The sequence below is a fragment of the Onychostoma macrolepis genome, chromosome 14 (assembly GCF_012432095.1).
Source record: "Onychostoma macrolepis isolate SWU-2019 chromosome 14, ASM1243209v1, whole genome shotgun sequence".
NCBI classification, from domain to species: Eukaryota; Metazoa; Chordata; class Actinopteri; order Cypriniformes; family Cyprinidae; genus Onychostoma; species Onychostoma macrolepis.
The window spans coordinates 16,706,614-16,729,941 of NC_081168.1; the positions used below are offsets into that span (position 1 = coordinate 16,706,614).

The window sequence follows — 23,328 nt, forward strand, 5'->3', positions numbered from 1 at the left end:
GGCTAACTCATATCTAGATACCTAGAAATCAAAGTGGTGACCAAAGATGCTGAAATTACTAGGGGAAAAACATTTTGTACAATATATATATATTTTTTTCAACATTTTTCTTTTAATTTCAGCTCATTTTAATTTAACTTCATGTACTAAAATAACACTAAAACCGAAATAAAAATTAATAAACACTATTAATAGACATAAAAAAGACAAACTAATAAAAATGACAAACTATAGTTAAAATGAAAACGAAAAATATTCTAACTGAAAATATAAATAAAAATGACAATAAACAACAAATTCTACAATAATAACAATAAAATCTCAGTTATACTAAAATGTATGCTTTTTGAGAAATAAGAAAAAAAAAACGATAAAAACTGGTTCAAAATATAATAATCATAATAATAAAAATAATAGAAAAAACACATCATTAAAGCAGTCAATAGACTTTGGAGATAACACAATGGAGCTGTTGCTGATTATTTTAAAATGATTACCGGTGGATTAATTGACTATCACTAGTTATGTCATCCAAGTTCCATCAAATGACAGCTGTTACAGTTTCTAATCGACAGTACTTTGTTTAGCATAAGGCCGATCAAAGTGCAATACACCAAGACATGCAATAATAAGAAACAGTGCAAAGTGTATTAACTTTATTGATGAAAGTTTTGATCAATGAATCAATCACCAAAAAAAAAAAAAAAAAAAAAGGAAAACCCAGCGGTTTTGTGAACTGATGATGTAGGCAAAATATGCCATGCTTCTTACAAAGTTCTGAGAGGCTTTTCAGAATACAAATTGAGATATTAGTTCCTTTTGAAAAGCTACTGTTATCCCTCTGCTGCTGAAAACAGCACAACTGTCAAAGATCCCTCTCCAGCCTATACACAAGGGAGTCGGGATGCAGAGGAAATGAGAGGAAGTGAGAGATAGAGGAAGAAAGACACAGAGAAGGAGAGAGAGAGAGAGAGAGAGAGAGAGAGACAGACAGATAGGATTAACATTGACTGAAGCTCTTCCGGATCATTCCTTTCATGCCAAACCTTTTCAAAATTTGAGTACAGTAGAGTTAGACTGCACTCGTTCTCCAGAAGGATAGACCACAGCTACAGTGTGACAATGAAGAAAGCTCATTGCTACTCTGACAAGCAAACACTCATTTTTGTTGTGACATCTAATATATCTAATATGTATAAGTATAACATATGCTAATAAATAAGGCTGGGTGGTCTATGCCAGGTAAAATGCATTGTTCATACTAGTGTTGTCACGGTACCAAAATTTCAGTATTCGGTACCGATACCAGTGAAAATCCACGGTTCTCGGTACCAATTTCGGTACCACATGCTAATTAAAAAAAACACACTATTTTTAATAATAAAGTCAAACAAAAATAAAATGTATGAAAATTGTGTTTCAAGTTTTTCCACAAGTAATAAAAGTATGAAAAACAGTAAACAAGTTTTACCCAAATTTGATTTGTTTTTTAATTAATTAAATTTAAACATTTTATTTTTTGGGTAAATAAAGGAGATTTACTATTAAAATTAAAATATGGAAGAAATATTGTGTGATTTCTTTAAAAATAAATATTTATAACAAAAATTTCAACAGTAGTAATAGTATCACATACATTCTACTAAATAATAGTAATATATTTCTGGCACAATGTCTTTAAGATAAACGTTTATTTTGACGGGTTGCCGTGAATACCTTTAAATTTCTGTGTGTAGCTATATGATATGACGCTGGTTTTACTCAATGAAACGGTCAAATGCTCGTGAAGTGACTCTTAGAGCAGTTCTATAGATGTTGTTTATGTATTTATGTCCTCACTGAGACGGCAGATGCTGAAATCACCGCGGCGTCACGCCGCACTTCAGTGTATGTATTTTAAAAAAATAAAAAGCAGCGTCTCTGCCTTTCATTCACTCACAGAGAGTAGGATTCATATTTGAACCGACTTTTGCGACAATATTTACAGATACTAGTCCGTGTCGCGATTTGATTTAAGTGTAATGACCTACTTTTGATCAATTCATCCAAACTTTGACAGATTCCGTGACATTTTGTGCTAAACTGTAAATTCTGTTTTTTTAACTGGATTCCGAGATTCCGTCCGCGTTTTCTGCATCGCGGAAATCATAGACGTCTGGCGTCAAGAACCGGGCTGACCGGGTACTCGGTACCACCGGTACTTAAAAAAACCTAGTACCGTGACGTTTTCATTTTTTTAGTACCGACTTGGTACCGAAGTACCGGGTCTTTTGACAACACTAGTTCATACTGTGGAATATACAGTTAGGTATGGTAAGATTCACCAATAGGAACATCGGCATAAAAGTTAACATCGCGATGCATCAATTTAAAAAAAACAAAGTGTGCATCAGATACGTTGAGAAGGCACTTGAGTTAATTTACGATTTGCTCTCTGTCTGAAACAAAGAAATAAAAGTGAATTATGTGTACCATATTGAACTGCATAGCATCATATTTTTTCCCATTGAAACACATTGTGTTGAATCAAATAAAAATTGGATCGCACTGCATCATAACAGGGTTGTATCGCATCGGTACCTGCTTCATATGTATCTTTAACGTATCGTATTGTTGGCTATGCATTGAGATGAGTATCGCATCAGCCCGTTATGGAGATGCACATAATCACATGATATACATTTTATTTATTTGGCTAAAGTGTGCAGGACATATTTACATTATTTACATGGTGAAGAAACCAGAAGAAAAGCAAAAATACAAAGCAAAATGTGTCCCAAACAAGTCAAGACAAGGAAGAACTTGTTATTCTTTTGATTGAACTCATGCACAACATGATTAGAATCTGTTTTTGATCTGTGGCCATTAAATTGTCCCCCCAAAAAATCTAATTAGATAACATATTTGTAAATGATTTCAATTTACGATATTATCAAATACAAATCACAAAAATATAAACCATTACAAAAACAAAATAATTATAATCATATATCCATTTATTCTCCAAATCACTTATCCTCTGTAGGGTCACGGGCAGATAATTATATTCTGATATAAATATTGTTTTCATGATATATAATTATTCATACTGTCACATAAAGACCCAGTCCAACTAACAACTCAATTAACCTGTTTCATTACATTAAAATGTCTATAGTGGTGCTTAGTTCATGGAGTAATCTTCTAAATGACTTGCACAGTAATTAACATGCAGTGTTAGAGCTGGTTAAGACTGTAGACAGAGAACACCACATGCATAACAATAAGGACCACTGCCTTTATACTACAAGAAGGAGAGCAACTTCAAATGACCTATATGTTATTAAAGCAATAAACCAAGACAGGCCATGCATTAACAATGGGTTAAAGGGTGACGTTGGGCAGGACAAAGTAGTTCCAAACAGCAAAAGACACCAATGATCAATATAAATGCATAACTTCATTTATATTGCATAAGTCGTTCCATCCCAATTACAGCTGTGTATCTTACTGAAAAAGTGTGTTTTCCCTCTAAGCAGAGCTGATATATCTTGGAGGAATATGTTTAACATGGGACTAATTAAAGATCAATGCTATAGACAACATAGGTGTTCAATCCTGTGGAGGAAGAGAAAGTGTCTTGACTAGCTTATGAGTGCTGCTTGATTCTCATATCGTCTGTCAGGGTTCAAAGTGTCCATGTTTCACTAGTGCACTTTCAATCCTGGATTCTTCCTATCAAAACACAGATGCAGGAAGAGGATTTCCTACTAGAGCGAGAGAGCTGAAGTGACTTTCTTAAAGAAATAATGCAGGAGGAAGAGTAAGTGGTCAAAAAACAATGGTGAAGTGAGATGCGGCGTTCTGGTAATTGTGAAGGTCGCGGAGGGTCAATGTAACAGCACCCAAAGAAGGAAGTGTGTTTTTCCCCTCTTCCAGAAGTAGAGCACCTGCATTCTGGTGTGTGATTACTACAACATGCACATATCAAAACTGTGGATCACATATGTATTATTCATATGTTAGCCTTGTGGGGAAGTCATGGCCTAATGGTTAGAGAGTCGGACTCGTAATCCAAAGGTTGCGAGTTTGAGTCTCCGGTCCGGCAGGAATTGTAGGTGGGGGGAGTGAATGTACAGCGTTCTCTCCACCTTCAATACCACGACACATGTTCATGGTGTGTGTGTTCACTGCTGTGTGTGCACTTTGGATGGGTTAAATGCAGAGCACAAATTCCAAGTATGGGTCACCATACTTGGCCACGTCAATTTCACTTTTTCCTCACTTTCAGATTTTCTGCATATGTAATCAGTCCGTTTTAAATAAAACACTGAGAGGAAGGATCCAATCTAAATAATGAGTTACTTTCTGTAAACATGTCAACGTTAAAAAAATGTGACTCTATAGAAATTGTGGAATGGGAATCAAAAATAATGAACGATTCTGGTTCAGACTCGATTCCATGAATGAACCTCTTAGTCAGGTAGAGAAAGTACTCTACATGTAAGAAAGTAAAAGTTACAAGTTTGATGTGCAGCTCAGTTATTAGGTGAATAACCACTATAACTGATTGAGTGAGTCTGGTTTGAGCCAGTGAGGACTGGTTCATCATTTGTTTGACCCATAAATGAATCTGAATATGAATCAGTTCTCGATTCACTACTCTAGCCATAACAGAGCAAAGCTGAAGCCATTTGCTTTGGAGAAAGAAAGTTCCAGGTGTAAAAGTTAAAGAATAAACCTAAAAGGTCACTGGATGGGACTTTACAGCACACTGGTTTAACTGTCAACCTCTATTACCATGTACGCATGGTAATCTACAACAAAACTGCTGAAGACTGAATATGAGAGGAAAGAGGGATGAAAAGACAGCAAGATCAAAGGACAAGGAGGGCTGCAAGGTTTCTGCAAGGTACACTGCTCCTGGCTGATAGCCGTCCATCTGGACCCGACGCCCTGCTGTCATCATTTGAAACGTCCGTGTGGTTTAAACCATCAGCTCTATCGTAACTGTCATAACAGCTATGACAGAGCTGGTGTCATAACTGTCAACTGTCATTTATGCTAATGGTCAGTTTAGCAGGGCAGAAATACAAATAATTTTCATTCTACAGTGCCATGCTGTAAATACGAAGAAAACAAGGCATGTTTAGTTATATTTCTTCACCACGATACATTTGTGACAGTATAAAACCCTGAGGGCCATAACAGATACAACCCTTTACAGTATGTTCTGTAATAGTCTTCTGAAGCCATATGATAGCTTTGCATGTTTGTGTGTGTGTTTATAGTGGTATAAATCTTTTTAAGTGCAGGCCTTTTGTGTCTCAGTGCCGCCGTATACTGCAGCAGCAGCCATCACTGAGGACAGCTCTAAAAATAGAGCCGACTCTTCACAAGAACACCTGACAAGACTCCCTCTCTCACTCTTTTCCACTCTCTAACACACACGATCACACTTTCCATCTCTCAATCGCTTTGCTTCACTCCTCACTGAATCTAATTACCACAAAACAAGCATCAGCTCAGCGGCAGCTAAGTCTACCCATCAGCAATCCTCATCAGGCCTAGGGCGTTAAATAACATGCTAAAACAGACACATATAAACATATTAACACACAAAAATCTTACATGCACCCTTGTTTGTTTAAAAAGGGCTGCGCCTTGGTAGTGCAGCACTATTACGCCTAGCTATGAAATCCTAAATTGCTATTGTTGTTCTCAACTAGTGTAATTCTGTTCAGACAGCGTCATCGGGAAAATAAATGAAACAAACAAGGCAAAATTCAACTGAACATTTAATTGTGCATAGCAAAGTAAATAAGAGAAAATGCTTTGAATCAAATGGTTCAAATAAATCTTTGGTTACTGATGGCACAAGTCATGCTATTAAATGAACTTTTTGGTATTTCGGTGAAAATTAAACTAATTAAGTAAAATTGTAAAATAGAAATACGGCTAAAATTAATACATTAGTTGGCGGAATGTTTGTTCAAACAGTATGGATGGTACATCACACTCCTGTTGTTGCTTATGCTTTTACGAAACCTATTATCTATATCATGCTTTGTCATGTTATTATTTTGAAAATTATTGGGTCTATTAGTAATAAATATATTGATATTAGAGGTGTCAACGTTAACGTGTTAACGCATGCGATTAATCAAAAAAAAATTATGTGTTAATATTTTCTTAACGCAAATTAATCGTTTGATAAGGTTTGACCCCAACTTCTTCCCGTCATCGCAGCACGGAAGGTTATCTATCATTGTGTGATGAGGGTACAGCACCAGTGTTGCCAAGGTAACAGCACAAATGGGCTACTTTGAAAATACAGTCGCGGGAAAAATTACAGAGCCGTGGGTTGCGTTTTTTTGGGCTACTTTTATAATGTACCACGGCCGCCCAAGGTGTATATAGACAAATAAAAATTAAAATAGATCCTTTTACTAATGTGTATTATACTTGAAATGTATACCCGGGAACTTAAGAACGGAGAAGCGGTTGTAACATCACAAACAACGTGAGTTTCAGCAGAGCATACATGTTAAGGCTTTTACACAGCAGAAATAAACATGACAACAGCCACTATAGATTATATAAGATAATAAACACACGATTACGATATGATATTTGTATGTGATTTTCTTGAGATGAATGTATACATTTGAAATGCTAATTTGTGCAGCGATATAAAAGGCTATAAATAGTATATTTTAACAACAGTAAACGACCAAATTCTACATGTGATCGTAAAAGGAAGTTATTACAAACACTTGATGGTGGTTTGAAGTGAGTTCTGAGTAAAAGTGCACTATTAATCTCATAAATTGTCTTATGAAGCATGATGCTAATATTAGCTCTAATGCAGCTGCAGAACAGGTCCAATTCTTCTTCATAATGCATTTTGTCATAATACTTCACGTAAGGTCGCAAGAAAATGTTTTGTTGTATTTATTTAGAAATACTTTTGATAATAGTTGGGTAAATGTATACTGGGATTGAAGCGATGTGGCTTGGTAAACGTTTTATTGCCAGTATAAAGGCTGATAATGACTGAATACAAACAAAAGATATGATAAAAGAACAATAAGGATTATGTCTCATACCTGGCGGAAGTGTGAAAGGTTCTGTTTCCTTAAACTAGTTTGTCATGCATTTCTTTATTTCAACACATTTACAGGCAAGTATTTTAAACTTGTGATTAATCGTGATTAACGCGATAAAAAATTTAATCGATTGACAGCACTAATTCATATACATTTAAAAAAAAAATTATATTTAATTTTTGTATTTCATATTTAAAATAATTTAATTGCAATATTTGATTTGAAAGATTTTCCCCAAAAATATCAAACTGAATTACTGTTCTGGGTCGCCGCTTGATTTCCAATGTATAATCTGGGTTCTGAAGCAAAACTAGTTGAGAACCAGCAAATATAATCAGTTGTTAGTGGAACAGTTACCCTTAAACAGTACATAACTCATCCTGCACCACTTATGCTACATGAATGACACTCAAATTATGCAGCCTGTTGGGAAAAAAGTATAGTATTACATGCTTAAATGATAAAAATTATGATTTTCACCAGCCAGGAAAACAAAACAAAATTTATATTTAATTTTTTTGTAAAGAATTTTGTAAAGATTTTTTTTTTTTTCATAATAAACATCAAATTTAGGTACTGTTCTGGGTCATCAGTTGATGTCAAATTTATAATTTTGGTTCTGAAACAAAACAAAAAACAAAACAAAAAACCTTAAACAAAAAAAAACTAAACAGAACACCTTCACTTTGAAAGAGGTGGACCCAAGCCATATTTAGGTACTGGAATATGATAGAGACTCATTTGTCCTGGTCCACCAAGCAACCGCCTAGCAGCCACCCTGAACACCCTAGCAACTGCATAGCAAGACACTAAAAACCATTAATAGCATAGCATAGCAATGCCTCGGGAACCCTAGCAGCAAATTCTCCACCAGCAAGAGCCACTGAAATATTCTTTTACAAATCTAGTTTGTTTGACTAGTTATAAGGCAATAATCTCAGCGTGTAACCTGAAGACTTGCAGTCTAGCATCACCCACTTTAAATCACTGTAGGACCAAACATTCATTTGGCAACATAAATACACACACACACACACACACACACACACAAGACATATCCACGCAAATAAGCCATAGTTCTATAGCCACAGGGTCATAAACTCTTATCACACGCACATATATAACCTACACACATATACAGCATATAATCACAGCTAAGCAGGAAGTGACATACACAGAGGAACAGAAACAGTGAATAAGTACGATACCTGAGCCTTAACGCATTCCTGCGGAGGAGCCAGTATGAGGAGAGAAGCAGAGAAGAGGAGAGTTATTATCAGCCTGGGTTATTGAAGAGCAGAGCAGGCTCAGAGAAACCCTGTTAAGCACTTTGCAAGTCATACTACGGGAAGAAGAGAGGGACACATCCTTTATAAAAGCTCAGACGCTATCAAAAAACAACAGAGGGTAGTGCACACACACACACACACACACAGCCGAGAAACATGAGGCGGATGCTGAAATAAAAAGCCACAAACCTAAAATAAAAAGGGAACTCGGGCACTTCAGGTGAACGGAAAAGCGGTTAATTATGCAACCAAATACAAAGGATTGGAGGTCATTTAGTTATTGAACAACTGAAATGCAGTGATCAGCAAACTAGGAGATGCAAAAAAAACTGGTATTCATTGACTGAATGAGGGTCTCATGATAATTAAAGCCCCACAGTACCGGAGAGGAAGGGAAAAAGACAGATTTATGGAGACAAAATGGTACCCAGTGTAAGCCAACAACAAGGCTGTCACTGTTTACTGGTCTTAAAGTCACTATTGACAGACAAACAAATTTCATTTAAAGACTCCATGAAATGGCTTGACGAGAGCAGTTTTCTTTCTTATTGAAAGAGGAAATTTGGGCACAGCATACTGAACGGCTTTATCCTTTAAAAAAAAGAAAGTAAATCAGTTACATCAGTTTTGAACAATCATTAAATACTTGCTACAGTAGATGGAAAGAGAAAAAGACTGTAAATTCTAAATTATTACTAGACATGATCTCAAAGCTAGGAACTAAAACTACAACTTTGACTTTATGGGGTGTTTACAGCACAATTATATGTGATATGAGTGTAAATTCAACAAACTATCTCTGGTTTTGATAACTTGGGATTTTCAGCAAAAAGTACATAATGGCTTTATTACTGATGGGTTTTCACGGCAAAACACCACAAAAATGCCACAAATAGTACTGAAATTTGAGCAAAAATGTATGAATTAAAACACTACCTTGGAATTATAATTTTAATATATTCTATTTGAATTCTGAGCAGTTTTGATCTTCAAAGTTTTTGCATTCCATATACTTTGTAGATAGAACCTTTTTGTTATTGTTTTTGTTTGTTTTGGATAAAAACTCGCAAAATGTACACAGCTTAAAAAAAGAAAGAAGAATATCACATAATGTAAATAAGTTGTCACAGAATAAGAATATGTGAATAACTGAATTAAAAAAAAAAAAAAAAATCTTTAATATGGAACCTTTAATTCCAAGGTGATGAAAATAAAATTACCCAATCCAATTCCCTCTTTTCCATGCAATAATTTTCTATCATCACTACACTAAAACAAAACAAAACAAAAAAATTAAATTAAATTAAATTAAATTAAATTAAATTAAATTAAATTAAATTAAATTAAATTAAATTAAATTAAATTAAATTAAATTAAATTAAATTAAAAAATTAAAATAAAATAAGTCTTTTTGTGCAGCAATAAAAAAAAAAAATCTAAAACCATGTCTGGACAATATAATAGAGATGCACCGATTGCAATTTTCTTGGCCGATTCAGATTTTCTGTAAGTGTGATCTGCCGATACCGATTTTTGCAGATTCCGATTTTCTTTCTAAGAACTATAATTGACAGCATATACAAACAAATATCTATGCAAATTTCAATGCAAAAATTATTTACATAATAAAATAAATCATTAAACATTACAATTCTCCCAAAATGGACTAAGTTACAACTTTTCTCTCACTTCAGCACAGTTGCTGTATGTAACAAAATCAATATCATTTCCCACTGTTTATAAATGGTCATTTTTTTTCCCCTAACCTTATTAAATGTGTCATCTTTCACATCAAATTCTTACTTTGTTTCAATTAATTCAGTTATCATAATAAGAAACTGTAGCGTTGTTACTATTCAAATGAAATTAGTATTAACAAACTCTATCACTGCAAAATTTCAATCGCATAAATAATTTTATAAGATTAATGTTTGACATTTTTTTTTAAACAAATAAATGTTGAAAAAAATGCAATGATACTTTTAAATATGACTAAACCACCAGTAGTTGGTGGCAAGTGTCTGTTTTAATGAGTGAGTCATTTATTCATTCATTCATAAACGAGACAAGTGACTGTCCTTATGAATGGGCCACTGAATCATTGACTCACTCGATTCGTTCATAAACGTGGATTCATTCAGTAACGAAACACCGCTGTGTTTCTTGGAGACACACAACAGTTCTGCTGTGGCTTTGATCGGAACTATTTTCGTCAGCGAAATTGAGCAAACAATTTTATAAAATCAAAAAAACACAAAAAACTATTATATAAAATCAGTGCCATATTGCAATCATGTTGATATTGATATTCGGGGAAACATCATGGCCGTATAATGTTACTTATCTAAATCATATTTTGTAAATATCTTTTCTTTTTTTCTACCGCAGTATGCATCTATAAATTTCTATGAGTTACTTTGTGTGTGCTGTCTCTCTCACACACTCACTCAGGCTGTGCAAGCCTCATCTGGCACGACAGAAATACATTATCAGTCGCCGTTGACACTGAAGGCATGCGCCGCTGGCAATAAAAGGATCGGCTCGGAATCGGCTAGACTTGAGACCGATCGGCTGGTCACCGAACCGGGCTGGTCATGCGACAAATCGGCCGATTCTGATCACTGGCCAGTCAATCGGTGCATCTCTACTATATAACAGTGAAAAACATCCTAAACATTAGGAACTTTCTGTTTGGGTGTGAGACAGCCAGTGTAATATCCAAAAATGTTGTTTAAATGATTGCAGAAGGAGTGTTGTGCGTCCACTAACATCACTGAGATGAATGAACTCTACCTCATCATTTGTCTCTGAGCTGTTTTGAATCGCTGTGCATCTACAAGATGCCTCCAAATACAGTACGACAAATACGAATCACGTGTAGGGCAGAAATGCTTAGAGACTCAGTTGAGTTCAATTGTGTGAGGCAGGCAGTGCAGAGTACAATTATTTCACTCTGGTGCCAGAAATTGAATCAAATTAATGCCAGTCAGCAAGTCTCTATAAGGTTATGTGAGATACTCAAGGCTGGTACATGATGTAATGTTTGTGAAGTGAATTTTCACCTTCGGCTATGTCTGAGTATGGAAATCCCACCGTGGAAGCACTCTCAAAAACTCACGGATTAGCTGGAATGCCCGTCAGCTTAACATCTAATGCACTGTGGTCCCTCTTGAAGACGCTACTGTGAACTTTCTTAGCCTGCTACCACTGATCTGAGAACAAAAACATGGTCCAAATCGCTTCCCACAGACCATAACAACAAAAAGGGAGCTGTTTGGGAAAACTGTGCAGCTGAGAAGATACAATGGTGGGAATAATTTTGGCGTCCCCTTCTAATGTATCTCAAGGGAAAAACAATTTAGCTCAATGATGCTTGACGTATTTTGTTGTACTAAACAAAACAAGAATTTCCAAACAAGCTGAGGGAACACTGGCTTCTCTCCCGGGGGAATGGGAGGAATGCTGGGAATGAACTGCAGTAGATTTAGGGGAGAAAAACCTGGAATGTGTCTACGTGAGGGTCCAGCTTTGAACCTCCATGAAACATCTGTGTCAAAATTTCACAAGATTAATGCCCAAAACATTATGAAAGCCGAGTCTTGCTATCAAAACTGCTGGAGATTTAGTAGAATAAAATACAACCTTTTTTCCCCCCTCTCATGGTGCAAAGGGAAAGACATATCAAAACTGACCTGAAAACAAATTCTGTTTTGTCTTTGTAATAAATTACTAAAATAAAATAAATAGTGAATCTAAATATATAATATAAAATAAAATGAAATGTGAATGTGTTAGTAATATGTCATCAAAATAAAATAAAATGATTATTTTAGATAAAGATAAATATATTATTCAAGATAAATAATATTGAATCTTTCTTTCTCTCTGCTTGCTCTCTTTACTCAGCTGGGGCTGGATGATGTTGTATATCACACATACAGATGGTAGCAGTGCAGTGGATTCTCACTTCAACCTGGCCAGAGCACAGTGGGGACTGAGTGCATAAAACACCAGCACATCTTCAGCCAACACGACATACTGATTGCAAACACATAGGCAGAACACCAGCTAACACCTACAGAGAGACCATATAACAGCCACCACAGCACAACAAGGAAAATGAGCAGCTATAATGGAAACAAGTAAAGCATCTTGCACATACAGGCACAAACAAACTGCATTGCTGCTAGGTAAAAATAACATTTAAGAGACTGAAAAACAGTGCAAAAGTAAGGGATAAGCATGAGGGTTATTTGATGCCAACTTGATATTTTTTTTGTTCATTAGTGTAAAAGAGGCAGTTATGAGCTGAAGAGAGCATTCACTGCCTATTTTTACATTTTATAATGAGTCAGCACCCATTTTAAACCTAAACTTGCTAGCTTTTTAGCTTTTTATAAGGTAATGTACTGCGCTTTAGTTTTAAGCAGCATTTCAACGCTACAATAATTTCTTCTAACCTGCCTAATATAGAGAGAAATGTAAGTAAGCAACAGTCTGAAAACAGTCATTGGCTACTTCCGAAATGCATGCTTCCCTACCATATAGTCAGCAAAAAACAGTAGGTGAAATAACTGCAAAATTATCTGAAGTGCTGCACACTTGCCAGCTTCCTAAACTTTTTTTCTATCACGGTAATTTTTACAACCTGATAGTCTTAAGATGTTGTCAGTGGTGCTCAAGTTGTTTTTAACCCAGAATATTCCTTTCAGGCAGAATATAAAACAAATAAATGAACACAACCCCATGAGGATGGGCTGCACTAGCTAAATGAACATATTCTTACAGTAATAGAAGAACAAATGCAAATATAGTAGCAGAACAAAGTTCATAGGAAGAGACAGAAATCTTGTTCCTTTCACATTTGTAATATGAGGAAAGAGAAGTGGTTAATGTTACCAAAAAGAGTGCCAACAGACTTCCAGTAGTCTTCCAGTAATCTAAAGCTTTACATAATGTTCCTGTAGCGTAAGTTTTGTGAGAGGAACATTTTGGTTCACAAGAACCTGATGCACTGCACTGGTTATAATGAAGAAATGTTAGCCTGTTATATTTCGCTGCAGCAGTCAAATACATTGAATATATTACTAGCCAACATTATGCATAGATGGTGCTGGACGGTATGACAGTATATACCATGCAACGTTAGAAATGCATCAAGTGGTACAGATTTTCCTGCACCATTTATACACCATAGATATATTAGCATCATTATTTGCACATAAGAGTGACAAAAAGAAATGAACATGTATATATTGGCTATTTTACAGCTTTAAACTTCACTCATTCAGTCAAAATTAAGACTCTGACTAGTATGTTTAATAGTTTTGAGTAATGTGTTATATAATGTGAAGGTATTTGTGCAGAGGTAACATTTGTTTAAAAAAAAAAAAAAAAATCTTATTTTTGGTTTGCATCCAAATAAAGACAATTTTATACCAATAGAGCTTTAATATATCAAATGTAATTCATTGGATTACCCAAAAATAAAAATAAATCATAACTGTATGATTATTATTACAAATATCTATTGCAAAGCTGAATTATCAGTGTCAAATAATCCTTCAGAAATTATTCTAAAATGCTGATTTGGTGTTCAAGAAACATTTCTTATTATCAATGCTGAAAACACCAAATATAGTGATTTTTTTTTTTTTTTAGGATTCTTTGATAAACAGAGTTCAAAAGAACAGCATTTATTTGTAAATAAATAAATCTTTTGTAAAATTATAAATGTCTTTACTGTCACTTTTGATCAAATTAATGCATCCTTGCTTGTTGAATTCATTGAATTATCCAAAAAATAAGCATAACTTAATGATCATTTAATACATTAACCATTCTTAACTGAAAATCCTGTACAAATAACTATACTATGATACCATGATCTAAAATCACTGATATTGTAATATCAGATTTTATCATACCATCCATCCTATGCATAAATAACACTGCAAACAAAAAAACAAGCACTTGCAATGACACATTTACCAGCTTGTAAACAAACTGGAAAGCAAAGCCAGACAGGTGAGGACCAGGAACGCCGACAGTCATACAGGGGGAGGGGCAAAAGAGAAACTGTACAGGTAGTGTTAAAGCATGCGACTAACCGTATGGTATCCCCGTGCAACGGGCGGCTTGCCGGCGGGATAGGGGTCTACGGTGTCGATGATGGTCTGTCGCTCGCCCTTCTGGTTGATCTTGCGAAACCTTCGGCGGGACTGTCGGTGCGATGCCTGCCGCTGGAAATACTCCTCATTCTCATCCATATAGTCCACCTGCAAACGGAGGAGCGATTTGAGTGAGACTCTCTCTCTCTCTCTCTCCTCACCCCCACCCCCCTCCCACCCCTCTTACTGGTGCTGTGTAAAAATAGAAGTGGGTGTGCGAGCCTGTCTGTGTGTGTGTGTGAGTGTGAGTGTGCGTGTGTGTGGGCTGAGCCTCAAACACCTACGTCAAAGAGAGGCGCACAGAAGACAGAAAGGAAAGGTAGAAAAGGGGAGATGTAGTTTCAGCTTGGAGCAACTTGCAAGGGGCTTTCGGAGCCGAGTTGTGCATGTTATGCCGTTTTAACCTTGAAATTAAGAGTTCAAATTGCAGACATGTGCAAAAACCAAACCATGCGTATTCCGGATCAACGTTTATTCTTTATCTTTGCCTCGTATTCTGTCACTGTGGCACCTAAAAATGAAATTAAAATGTGTAAACTGTCCATGGCAGGTCTTTGAATGACTGTGAACGAGGGTGGCATCATCATACACATGATGGGTATAAGTTGCATATAAAAAGAGCCGGTCACTGTGACATTACACCATAGAAAGTGACATGATTATCCCTCTGCCTTATTTTGCTGCAGCCTCACATTTCACACCCACTCTGCCTTTGGGATTACACATCAAATCTCTCGCTACCGTACCAACCGCTGCTATGGCAACTGCCGGCGAGAGCGAAGCAGTGGGAATATATTGGTCGGTTTGAGCGAGTGAGAGTGCAGTATCTATATCCTGCCTCGGCCCGTAATTACAGGGCAGCATCGGCCAGTAATAACAGATGAGTTACCCAACAAGGGCACCATCAACTGTCGAGGACAGTGGCCATCGCCCAAACAGGAGATTACGATTATGCATTTGGCAGACGCTTTTAAACAACTTATAGGGCCCTATGTAATCAGTTTTTCCCAAATACACTTTTTCTGGATTTTTTTTATTTTTCCATTTTAATTTTTCTAGACTCTGTTTTAATGGTTAAATAAAATGTTATTAATCAAAAACCTAATTAATTTAAATAAAATGTATACAATTTAACAGCAATTTATTAAAAGTTTAACAAAAAAATTAATTTTTTAAGTACCTATGAAATATGTTTTTTTTCCCTCCCTCAAATTTAGTTTTATTTAGGTTTTTTTTATACCAAATTCTGTGTTTTCCATTAATTTTCTGCTTTCCATTTTAATGGTTTCATTATATTTTGATAATCAAAGGCATCTCTAAAGAGCTGATTTCATTAAAAAAAAAAAACATTCTGGTCATTTTTAAATTTTTTTTTGGTTAATATTCCTTTAAAAATAATGTTTTAATAATAATTGTATTAGTAGTGGTAGTACTATCATTACATTAGGTCATATATTTCTGTCACAGTTTATTCAAGTTAAACTAAACTTTATGTTTCTCTGTTTATATGATATGACGATAGTTTTTCTCAAAATAAATGGTAAAATGCTCACAGACAGTTCAAGAGATTATATTCATGTGTTAATGTACTCATATTGAAGCGGCAGAGGCTGAAAACACCGCAAGCGTCACAAGCACTTCAGTATGTTTGTAGTAAACGAAACCGCGCATCTGCATCATTCATTCACACGGAGACACGCATTAACATGCAGGATTCATATTTAAATAGTCTTTTATATTCTTAATATTCAGCTTAATATTCACACACTAGTCCATATCGCATTGTGATTCAAGTGTACTGACCTACATTTGATTCATCCATCAAAAATTTGGCAAATTCCATGACATTCAGCATTATACAGTAAATTGAATTTTTTTGACTGGATTTCACGATTCCATCCACGTTTTTCGCATCTCAGAAGTCATAGGGCCCTAGACTGAGGGCATTTTAACTATACTGTAAAGAATTTGTTACAAAATAGTTAAAACATTAATACTGTTGCTCAACATAATTTATTTATTTATTTATATTGTAAAATATATTGTAATATTTTTAAAAATATTTTAAAATGCAGAACAGAATTAATTCCTGTGATGGCAAAGCTAGATTTAAAAAAAAAAAAAAAATCATTCCAAAATTCTCAAGAAACATTTCTTATTATTATGAATGCTGAAAAGAGTTATGCTGCTTATTATTTTTGTGCAACTTTGATTTATATCTTTGATTAATAGTACACATTTTTTGAAATGGAATTATTTTGCAACATTTTAAATGTCTTTACTGTCACTTTTGAACATATAAATGTGTTCTTGCTCAATAAAAGTATTCTTTTTTCATCAACATTTGAACAGTAATGTTCTCAACATGCAAAAACATATAGGAGCCCATTGAGTCACATGTAGGCATATTTCCATGCCACCCCGAGAGCTTAACCAAATCCGAGGCTGCAAATGTAGATAGGGAGGGTCTTTCTTTACTCATGAACATACATCATGAACTGAATATGGAATATATTAGGATGCACAGAAGTGTTTGGGTTCCTAAATATAATCGTTTTAGGTTTTTTAGGCCATGTTGAACATTACCCGCAGTGGGCTGAGTAATTTAATAGGAACAAATCCACAATGAAATTTGCTTGTGGTAAAATGTAAACAAGATGCCAAATTCAAACCGAGAAAGAGACAGATGTGGAGGAGTACAGAAACATTTATATGCCATTTATCATTATAGCAGTGGTTCCAAAATGCAACTTTAGTCTGGCTCACCTGATGCTAAACAAAACTAGAAAGCACACAACTAAATTGCTCTCCTAATATAAATATAAACAAATTCAATATAGCTGTTACTAAAATGTCCATATAGTAAAAGCTTGTAGCTTGTGTCCAGACAGCAACTTCATTTCCCCCATCAGTCTCAAAAAATACCACAAATATTGATTGCTATATTCATTAAATATTTAAATAATATTTATAGTTCACAATGGCAAAAAGACACTGAATTTTAGTAGTATGTTAAAATATTCACAAAGCCCATAGTCAGGCTGATTTCCAGTGCATTAAGGCATTTACAGTACATAAGACAGATCTTTGCAGTCAATTGCACAACATTTTAAGAGTGTTTCTATCTCAAAGAAATAGACCGTCAAAAAATAAGACCATCTAGATAAACTAGTCAGCTTATGTGCAAAGTAACTGTCAGTTGTTGGAACCACTATCGAACCATCACATTTTCTTCGGAAAATGGTTTTTAGTCCCTTTAGTTTTTAGTTTCAGAAATTGTTATCTGCCCATGTAATGTCAAATCTGACCTTGTGTGTACCCCTGGGGGTAAAGATTAGCACACTGTGGGAACCATTGGGGAAGAGGAATGAAACTACAGCACAAAACAGCAATTACATAGTATGATTAGTAAGAGTATGAAGTTAAGATGATTATCGGGTCCATGATTACTCACCACAATCATCTCGGATGGCTCCAAAACGATGCACTCGCATCCACGGCGTAAACTCCCTGCAGACCTTTTCCCAAAACTAGAGGAGAAGAACAGGAGAGAGAAAGATTATAAACTGCTTGACCAATTATGGAATCCTGAGATTCTGTGGGAATGAAAGCGTGCTCAGAAACTGAGCCGGAGGAGCACATATCCACACACTTGTGGCAGTGTTCCTGGTCTAGGCAGTAAGGCTCCACTGGGAAAGAAACTACTACCAGACTGGAAAAGTCCACCAAATGACATCACGGCCTAATGAAAGAAGTACAGTGCAAAATGATGGAGCGTTTGAGTGGCAACACAAAAAACTCTATTGAAAATAGAAATGGAAATGTGAGGTGGAGTTCCACACAAGATGAAGACAAATACTCACTCAAGGTGGACATGCCTTAACATTTTTATATAGATACACATGTGACCTTGGACCACAAAACCAGTCATAAGTAGCACATGTATATTTGTAGCAACAGCCAACAATACATCGTATGGGTCAAAATTATTTTTTTATTATATTATTTATATTATATTATTTTTATTTTATGCCAAAAATCATTAGGACATTAAGTAAACATCATGTTCCATGAAAATATTTTGTAAATTTCCTACCATAAATATCTCAAAACTTAATTTTTGATTAGTAATATGCATTGTCAAAAACTTAATTTGGACAACTTTAAAGGTGATTTTCTCAATATTTAGATTCCAGATTTTCAAAAAGATGCATCTCAGCCAAATATGGTCCTATCCTAACAAACCATACATCAAAGGAAAGCTTATGGAACAGCTTTCAGATGATGTATACATCTTAATTAAAAAAATTATGACTGGTTTTGTGGTCCAGGGTCACATATTTGGACTTCACTAAATCACTTGCAATGTGGAATTAAAATGCAAAGTCAGAGAATGGCATTTCTTGACCCCATTCCCTCTTCGTCACACAATCATTTTCTGTCTTTACTACACTAAACGCAAAAAGAAATTAAATAGGAAAAAGGCAAAACTAAACTTAACTAAAATAATTAGGGAAAAGGCCAAAAAGAAAATCAAGTAAAATGTGCACATCAAACAGAAATGTAATTTGTTTGTTTAAGCATCTCAACTGAGTCCAGCATAAAAACACAGTGAGTTTAGGATGGGACTAGACAGGTGGGGCACTTTACATTTTTTTTTTCCAATTCTGTTTGGTGCTGTTTGAACACTTCACCTTTCAACGTCTGTTGATTTACCATTAATGCTGCTTGTAAGACACTTTTTGCAGCTGAATGAGCTGCCAGTTGACACTTTGGTCCAAAGTTGACACACACATGCTTACAGCGGTTTAGCTGGGGAAAAACTGCTACACACTTCAGAAAACTGTGACTGACTTTACTAAGAAAATACTCTACATAAAACATAGTACCTTAAAATGACAATTTGCATGCTCCTTTAAATGTTTACATTAGTAAAACGACACTTACTGTTGTATAGCTACTTGCACACTGTATGGGTTAGAAGCGCAGCTGGCAGATATAGTAACTAGCTAATATAGTTAGACTAACAGGTGGGATTCCCTCTACATACATTGTTCCTCGTTATAAGACCACACACAATGAGCACTCGTTGTTGTAATGCTGTATGACTTCCCTTACAAGCTTCTATTCAAATACAAAACCTCAAGACTTAGTGTTTTCATTCATCATTCATGATATACCGTAGTTGATGATACGGTCGGTGGGCATAGTCTGAAACCACACTGAAAATCAGGGATTCCAAGTCTAATTTAAACTGCAAAATGCAATAGGAACAGAAAAATGGAATACATATTCACCACACTTATAGATTATAGTTTTTTTTTTTTTTGAGATGTGCTTAGAAAATAAATAAATAAATAAAGCAGCCGCCTTGAGCACAACTAAATGAAAAGAGAAAAAAATAAATAAATAAAACTCAGGCTTATAAAATCCTGAAGTCTAAAAAGAAGTCATTATTCTCTGTAGAAGCCAGGAAAAAAAATAAAAAAATTTAAAAAACCCAGATATTCATATAAAGTATATTAACGTCAGACACCACATAGCATCCTTTGGGAATTGAACTCCCGGTGAGACGTGATGCCCACCCAGTCGGCCCCTACATTCCATATTACACAACATTCCGGGTGTCTGGAATGTGATTCTGTGATGAACGTGGCAAGCACTCACACACAGCAAAGAACATAGGGGTCTCCAAAATAAATAAGCCTCTTTTTCATCTCTCCATATTAAGCAGAGCAAAGATTAAAGAGCTGTTATGTAAGTGCTGTCGGTGGGAAAGTCAGAGGGGAGAAGGGATACATTGGAAGGCTTAAGGACATGCTGAAGTACAGTAGAATGGTAATGCAATAACAGGATTCTACTGTAACGCCTCAGTGAGTGCTAAACTGCTCTGCTGCCTCTCAGATCCACACTTGCAGACACATGGCAACATAAAGCAGAGTAAACAGCATTTCAGGGGCACCAAATCAACCCTGAACTGTTACTAGATATAATGCAGGGATCGAGATGCTTGAGGCTCGATTTTTTCTTTTTTTTTAGATCAAATATATAAAAATGAAAAAAGTCCTTTAAATAGTTATTTGTTGGAAAGTGAAAAATATTTCATAAATATTTAAAATATATAAAAATATTTCAAGTCATTTCTTAAAGTGATCTAATTGTGCACTTAATATAAAATAGTACACAAAAAAATAAAGCAAATAAATAACAAATAAATAAAAATACCTGTACCTGAAGATGAGAGAGCTGTTACAAAATATGTCCAATGAAATCCATAAACAATCCCGGCTTCTTGAAAATCATGCATTCAGTTCTCTGTAGATACTTCTACCTCAAATGTGTTTTTAATGTCCTTTCTTAATATTCATTCCCACACACTGCTACTACACTAAACAAACACGATTTCCTGAACGCCACATGATAATCCAACTTCACGTACGCTGCACTCTGTTCTGACAGCTCCGTCTACCGCCTTCATCTTACGAGAGTATGCGTTGAGGAATGTGCGTTCTTGAGAGTCAGTGGTGATCGACTGAAGCCAACATTCCTGCCTGCCTCTTACTTCCTGTGGAGCCGAGAGGGAGGGGTTGACCTCTACCCACAAAACAACATGACCTCCCAACTTAACTCAAGACCTGTAGTGATCAGAGCGAGAAACACCCAGAAAAACTCTAAAGGGCAACCTGGGGAATAGTAAAAAAAAAAAAAAAGATACTTTGATTCAAAAAGTATTATTCATAATCCAAAAAATTAAAAACAATCATAATTAATTATAATTATAGTTAATAAATAATTACAAAAAGTTAAAATTCACAAACATGCCACAAACTATGAATAACAGTTAGCTGGAGATTGAAATGCAAAGTTAAGAAATTGTGGCTAAACAACAAATGAGGCATGTTGATGCATGTAGGGAGTAACTTGTATCGTCTGGGACTGAGTCACATATCAGATGTTGCAGATTATATTCTCACGAAGTGCATTCATATCACTTCAGGGAGGAACAGTAAGGCTTTCAAAGCACTTCCATGGGAAAACCACCTGGGAGTTTGCATGTGGTTAAGTGGAAAAAGATAATTAAAAAAAAAAAACATCTTACTGAAACTGAAAGAATTTAAAAGCTTGCATCTTATCAAAACTTTTTATCTGTAGGTGAATAAAAAATAAATAAATAAATAAGCATTGAAAATGTGAGCATGTTAATAAATTTAACTAAATTTAAAAGTTTCTGGTTTGTTTTGTTAAGCCAAAGTGCAAAGAAAACAATTTGAAGGACATGTAGCGTGAACACTTTGGTACAAATCTTTTTTTTTTTTTAAATCATTTGGCACATAAAAATTTAATACCATGCACCATATCAAAGTATCATCTCAGCTAACAAAAATATGTTCTAAGAACATTTTCCTAACATTCTTATTAAGGTATAAAAATGTTATTTATGAATGTTCTCTGAAAATTTACAATGTCACATTTTTAGAAGTTTCAAAAACATTTCTGGAACGTAAATGGAATGTTCAATTTTATAATTTTGCAAACATCACAGGATCACTTTTGAATGTCCTTCTGAAACAAGTTTAAAAAAAAACATTCAACATTTTAAACCAGACGACTTCAAACAAACCTTCTATTAACATTACTAGAAGAATGTTCATAACTTTGAGAGAATCTTGTCAGAACATTAGCCAAAGTTCTGAGAACGTTCCCTGTTAGAACAGATAGTTAGCCATATTTGTACCATGGTAAAGCATGGGTAAAAATCTCTAGGAACTGTGATTATCAATGTTTTCCCAAGTCTTGAGGTCAGGAATAGTTAAGAAAGCAATGGATTTACTGAAGGATCAGATTTAACAGAGTTTATAACAATAGAAACGATTGTTGGTAGTTAAGCCTGCAAAACCATTTTAAAGGGCTTGGTCTTGTTGCATAAGTACTGGCATGAGTACCAGGTGGTACTGCCACCTCAAACTCAACTCTGACTTCTGCCCGCACTTTGTACACCATTATGCTTTTAATGATGGTAATAGCTTCGCAATTAAACACTTGCATTCTGCATTTGTTATGAGTGAGAGTTTCAGGTGTGAATAAACAGAAATGTTACACAAAATCTTAATAAAAAAGAGAGTGTTTTTGTTTGGAAAGAAACTGGAAGCAAATAACACACTTCATGTGCTAAAGGAAGCCAATAAGATGTTACTGGAGATCTGGTCTGTCTCAGACAAGAATCAGTACACAGGGTAGCTGTGATGCCTCTTGGGGGCTGGCCATTTGCGAGCGCTATCAAGACATTGTTTATGAAGTGCACCGCTGTCCTGTTGGTTTTCATTCACTGGACGCCTGAGTCACAGTCTATTCCAGGAGCAACACATCACAGCTCTCTCCATGAAGCCAAACGAGAAAGCAAGGGAGGGAGAGACCTGCTTTTTTCATTGCCATGGTGATAAAATGACATATTCCCAACTGCAAGCCAATTCTAGTGCATCTCTTTCAAGTGTTTTTGTACAGCTTGCTATGTTTTTCAGTTACGCCAAGTCAATATGTTTCTTTCTGTACGTACACTTCATTTCTGTCACACCAAGTTCTATCCTACAGGTAGATTATAGTGTGCCATGCAAAATATTGATCCTCGATAATGACTAGTCTTCATTTGCATACAGGCCTTGCTAAAGTTATGATGTTTGCATTAGGTAACTGATTACATGCCAGGGTCAGAAATTAAAGGGATGGATCACTCAAAAAATTTAACTTCTGTCATCATTTACTCACCATTATTTTGTTTTAAAC

At 35.3% G+C, this 23,328-nt stretch overlaps 1 protein-coding gene across 11 annotated transcripts in view; it reads right to left on the reverse strand.

Moving 5' to 3' along the window:
• Positions 1-23,328, reverse strand: part of rapgef2b (Rap guanine nucleotide exchange factor 2b) — a 135,774-nt gene that overhangs the window by 50,793 nt on the left and 61,653 nt on the right. For 7 of the 11 annotated variants that reach the window (XM_058797259.1, XM_058797255.1, XM_058797258.1 and 4 more), the window contains exons 5-7: positions 18,002-18,077; positions 14,488-14,655; positions 8,297-8,314 (exon numbers count right to left, since the gene is read on the reverse strand). In XM_058797259.1, the coding sequence (XP_058653242.1) occupies positions 8,297-8,314; positions 14,488-14,655; positions 18,002-18,077 (262 nt within the window). Of the gene's footprint in view, positions 1-8,296; positions 8,315-14,487; positions 14,656-18,001; positions 18,078-20,778; positions 21,031-23,328 lie in introns of those variants that run through there. The other 4 variants (XM_058797256.1, XM_058797263.1, XM_058797262.1 and 1 more) reach the window with 2 other exon arrangements.